General features: G+C 35.7%; 1 protein-coding gene across 1 annotated transcript; it reads right to left on the bottom strand.

The window, feature by feature from the left end:
* Positions 1–373: 373 nt before the first annotated feature.
* On the bottom strand, positions 374–4,421 carry LOC147071355 (heat shock 70 kDa protein 14-like). Its single transcript, XM_085948195.1, has one exon. The coding sequence runs from the start codon at positions 4,290–4,292 to the stop codon at positions 2,853–2,855; it is 1,440 nt and encodes a 479-aa protein (XP_085804321.1). The 5' UTR covers positions 4,293–4,421; the 3' UTR covers positions 374–2,852.
* Positions 4,422–5,391: the final 970 nt, after the last annotated feature.

Below are 5,391 nucleotides of genomic sequence, written 5' to 3'. Positions count from 1 at the left end.
TCTTTACTTCGCTGCAAACTCCCTCCATCGCCTGGATCGTATTGATATTTTTTTGTCAATATTGGATCATTCCTTACCTTTTCCCTAATCGGTATATTTTTATTACCGATTGGTGATTACCATAAATAAGAATATATCCTATATAGGTAGGTATAGATTTATAGAAGATAATAATATCTACTTATAGAAAATTAGAAGTGATCATTGTTTCACAAAAAAAATTTGTATAATCAGTGTAAATGTCGATATTTTAATATCAATACCTTTCTTTCTATGATCAATACTGTCTTATGTAGTATTAAGTACTATTATTCTTTTTCTTTAAATGGCGATTAGATGTAATTATCTATATAATATATTTTTCATTTAATTTGTAGTTCAGTTAATTTTATTATAGAAAAATAAATTAAAAACCTCATTCTGGTACTACATACACAACTTGATTACTTTTTGGCAATAAGCAGTTGGATTGGGTAGATAATAAAAAATCTATATACCTACTTATTATGTAGTCATAAAGATCACTGTATTTATAAAACAATACATGGTAATAAAACTGTAAAAGAACAAAATACAAATTTAATTATCTAACATTCAAATTACATGGAAAATTTTATGCAGATTATAAATGATATTATGTCACAATGGTATATTTTTGAACCGGAGATTTGATGAGACAAAATTTCAATTTAGCAGTATTATTGCAGCAGACCTATTGTATCCACTGTTAAAGCCAAAAGTGCCACATGTACACATGGAGCGTTGTCAGAGTAATAAAGAATAGGCACGCACGTTCTTGCTCGATGGTTTTACGCTCATTCCAACATGTCTCAACGTGTGTAACACCTGGCTCGATGGTTTTTTGTTCGACATCGAACAATTTGCGTCATCCAAAAAAGATTGAAGGTCTGTAATTCTTGCTCGATGCAATTTGAGTGAGGGAGTGAGGACGCACCGGCATGGCTCGTGTGGCCTCGCTCTCACTCGTGGTTTTGGCGGTGCGACGGTGGCCTTACAGCGTCTTGTGTCGAGTTGCTCGACTGTGTGGACGCAACGACGACCATGCTTCCAAGTCAATATGCTTGATCGAGCAAAACCGTAGAGCAAGAACATGCGTGGGTGCTAGGCTTAAGATGCTAAATACCACTTTAACACTCCCATTACTGTAATGTTACCCAGCCCATTAAACTGCAAATATTTCAGTTAATAAGCACTTCGTCATAAATGTCAGCTATTCCTAGAATCATCAATATTGCATGAAATTAAACTGTTCTTTATTAAAAATTTTCTAAAAATTAAATTTTCAAAATCGATAGCATTATTCAGTAAATACACCTACAGTCAAACTTGGTTATCACAAGGAAGATGGGACAGACTGAATTTTCTCGTTATAACGTTATATAACATTTTTCGCGCCACGTTCTATTTAAGCATAGAACATAAAAAATCTGAAAAACATCGTAAAAATCCCCGAAACAAGCATGGCATTCATAAACTACAGAAGAAGTTGTCTATTGTAATGAAGTGCTGAGCCGCTGGCGCTGGTGGGTACCTATTGACTTCACAAAGCTTGGATTTTTTACATGCAATTTCAACCATATGCGTGGATACTTTTTCAATGTTGTCGGCAAAAACACCAATTAGGTACTTAGACACTTAACTAGTGTCATAAACGTAATCCGATCCCTGCGGCGTTGTGCTAGTTAACTGCCCGGTCGGATTTTATTGCTTAGGGTCGAAAATGTTTTTAAACGATCAACACATTAACAGTTTTGCTCAGTATACCCAAGAAGTAGCTTGTTATAAAAGTGAATAAGTGTATGGAGAAATCATAAACTAAAATGTCAACGAATGTTTCCTCATTACATCTGAGATCTCGCTATTTCCGTGATCGTAATAACCAAGTTTGACTGTAATTGATATAGGTATATCCATCAGATTTCATTTAACTGACATAAATTATAAATGCACAAGAGTGTCACATGCCATTATGAATAAAAAATATAGATCTAAAAGTATATGCGACAAAGAAAGACATACTCAATAATTGTGAGAAAGAGATTTGAAAGTAGGAATGAGATCAAGATAGTATTATGATAGTATTAATACTTGTATGATCAAAATAATTATGTTTTGATGCCCTTTTTAATAATTTTATAAATATCACAAAAAAATAGTAAATAATGATGATGAAACCTTATTAAATTTATTTGTGTTGCCAAAATAGACATTTTTTTTTTACTTACTGTAATATTAAGTACAGTAACCCAAGGTGACAACCGGAATGGAAGGAATTTATAAGCATTGTAAAGGGAAGGTTAAGAATAAGAGCAAACGCTAGAATAGGTCCCAATAGCAAAGTTAAAGACAGAAAAATTCTTATCTTGTATGCAAATCAGGTTCTGCGTAAAAAATAAACAATAATAGTTATTAGCCATGGTTATTATAAGAATACGCACAATTCACCTCAGTTTATTTCACATAACAGAATAATACTTGTTTATTAACCTTTCCTATGCCTCACGACATTACTATGGCAGTATCTGACAGGCCGGAGATTTTTAACGACACGCATTGAATGTAGAGCGAAGCTCTTACTAAAATCGCTGTAATATCGATAATTTGTGGCTTAGTATTTCATAATTATTCAAACAGATGTCACTGTGTGTTTAATTTTTTAGATTATCCAAATCAATCGACAGTGGCTAGTAATTTGAGTTTAAAGTCGGACAGATAACTCGCAGAAGGCATAGAACCGGTTAATAATACAATATTGCCGAGTTCATTTTCTGTATATGCTCCAATATAAAGTTAATGAGATTTTTTATCTAAAATGATGATAATCAACTACTTTATAACACTTTCACAGTTATTTCTTTATTATTCATAGCGGCATGGATGTTGGATTTTTTAGTGAGTTTTGGGAAAGAATATTCGCCTAATAAAGTTTCCGATTCACCGCACTCGTACAGTGATATTTCCAATTTATCGCTGTCCTCACACATTGCATTTCTCAGCGGCAGCACCACTTCTGAATAAATAGGCGTCCCTTCCGGAAACAGGCAAATATCTTCATTGAAATACTTTGCATGTATGGGAGTTGTTATGCATTCCACGTCAATATTAACTCCCTTCAAATTTAATTCGGGAAGTCCGACTAGAAGCGCAGCCTGCTTTGCGCAACCCTGCGCGATGACTTCATCGGGACTTAACCCGATCATCAACTCGGCGTCCGGCAGTATTGCCGTAACAGCGGCTTGTATTTTAGGGATCTTCATACTTCCACCGCACAATATTATTTTATTCACTTTATTCTTCAAATTTTCATCAGCTAACGCTAAATGTATTGGATTCATGTATGCGGTTAACTTTGGTGTAATTAAATTCTCAAATCGGGCACGTGTAACGTTTTGACTCCAGTCGACTCCTTCGCAGAGCGATTCTATAAAGACATGAGACGAACTCAACGAAGACAACACTCGCTTGCAGTCGTCGGCGTAGTGGAAAAGTTTATTCATAGAGCGTCGACTCTCTTGCGGGTCCAACTTCCACTTCTGATGAAATTCGCTAGCTATGTAATCGCTCAAATCGTGGCTGAGACATTGGCCTCCGATCGTGGAGTCGTGTATACTTTTTTCCACATAATAAATACCACCGACGACTCGAATTATGGTAACGTCGCATGACGAGCCTCCTAGCCGATAAACGAGCACGTAATTATCTTCGTGTTGTTTGCTTTCGCCTATTCCATAGGCTAAAACCGCAGCCGCCGGTTCGCTGATTACTTGAAGCACCGTAAATCCGGCGAGTTCAGCTGCCGTCATAGCTCTCTGCCTACTGACTTCAGACCAATATAAAGGTGTAGCCAGTACAGCTTGCAATTCACCTTCCATACGTGCGGCTTGACTAGCAATGCTATACATTTTACCGTAAAGCTTTGAAGTCACGTCTTCGGGCGACAGAGTAACAATCTTCTTCGGCAGTTGAAGTTCATACTTCACGGTATTGTCATAGACGAGAACCTTGCAATCGCTCGCCTTCACGAACGCTTCAATATCTGTTTCCGAAACGTCATCGTTGAGAAGCCGTTTATTGTTGGTGATGGTCGGTTTATTTCTTGACATCGCACTCTTGGCTGCAGCCCCGATCTCCCACTCGTTGTCGTTCAATCCCAGTACTGCCGGAGTGACTCTGTCGCCGAGGTCGTTGGCGACAATATCTGTTTTGCCATCTCTGTGTATTGCTAAACAGATTGAACTGTTTCCCAAATGAATACCGAAACACGACGACATTTTTTAATTCTACACTCCAGTGCAGTTAATAGATAAAATAAAGAAACAATTTTGTAATTTTAAATTCCACTATAACCTACAAAACTGCAAGCACACTTGACACCGATAATAAGTATTGCCAGAAGTATATAATTTTTATTTTTAAACTTTTGACAACTATGCAGTGTTGTTACTCAAATTTATTTTCCCATGATATTTTTTTATTCTCTACCTATGGAAAACTTTACCTCAAATATAAAGATTTCACAATTATTATATTATATCGAGTTTCCAGAGTCCAATCTCTTTGAGTTTCCACCAAGAATTGATTAGGTATTATATAATATTAAACATAAGATAAAAAGAGATTTTAGAAATGTAGGAAACTACCAAAGAGATTAATTAGTACCTACGAAGAAAAAGAAATGAAATTTTCTTTTACACTATTTTGACAAATTGTGATCAATATGTTACAGAAAACTCTACAGCGTCTCAGAGCTATAAAGCTTCTTAGGTCAATTTGACTCTCAGTTGGACTGATCAATCATTGAATGGGTGTGATGAATTCGTGGGTGGTAAAAAGAAAAACCCATGATGGCCGAGTGCCTTACACGTCGGCTTATGATGTCGTGGGTCCCAGGTTCGAATCCTGAGTCTGGCAAATACATAATATATTGTTTTTCAATTTGTGTTTGCGAGTCAGAGTATGGAACTAATAGGTTGAGCAAGTGGCTAACATTCATTTCTCGTAAAAATAAAAAATCTTCCCATATGATCCTATTAGGATTGGACATGGTCAGAATAAAAAAGCCAATGTTCAGTGTACACATGATTGAAACTAAAATGAATGGTTAATCATTTATCACAATTAGCATTTATTTTATTCAGTTTTCATTGTACATATACCTATTATAGCATACCTACATGTTTAAAACCAGGTAAGCCATAATTAGGTACCTATCTAATTTATATTATACCTAACTACCTATATTTTGGGATATTATTATTTTACCTTAGACCTTGTAACAATATCATTCTGATTATGAAGGTGTACCACGTACCATTCTGTATGTACCTATTTACTATCAGCTATGCTATCCCAGTGGGTCTATTCTATACT

Source organism: Rhyacophila brunnea, unplaced genomic scaffold, assembly GCF_057557595.1.
Source record: "Rhyacophila brunnea isolate RB1 unplaced genomic scaffold, BYU_Rbru_1.0 scaffold_20, whole genome shotgun sequence".
Lineage (NCBI taxonomy): Eukaryota > Metazoa > Arthropoda > Insecta > Trichoptera > Rhyacophilidae > Rhyacophila > Rhyacophila brunnea.
The sequence above is the reverse complement of the archived record's forward strand: the minus strand, read 5'-3'. Positions and strand labels throughout refer to the sequence as shown.

Coding starts and splice junctions, on each gene's coding strand:
- LOC147071355 (XM_085948195.1), bottom strand. CDS start 4,292: ATGTCGTCGTGTTTCGGTATTCATTTGGGAAACAGTTCAATCTGTTTA.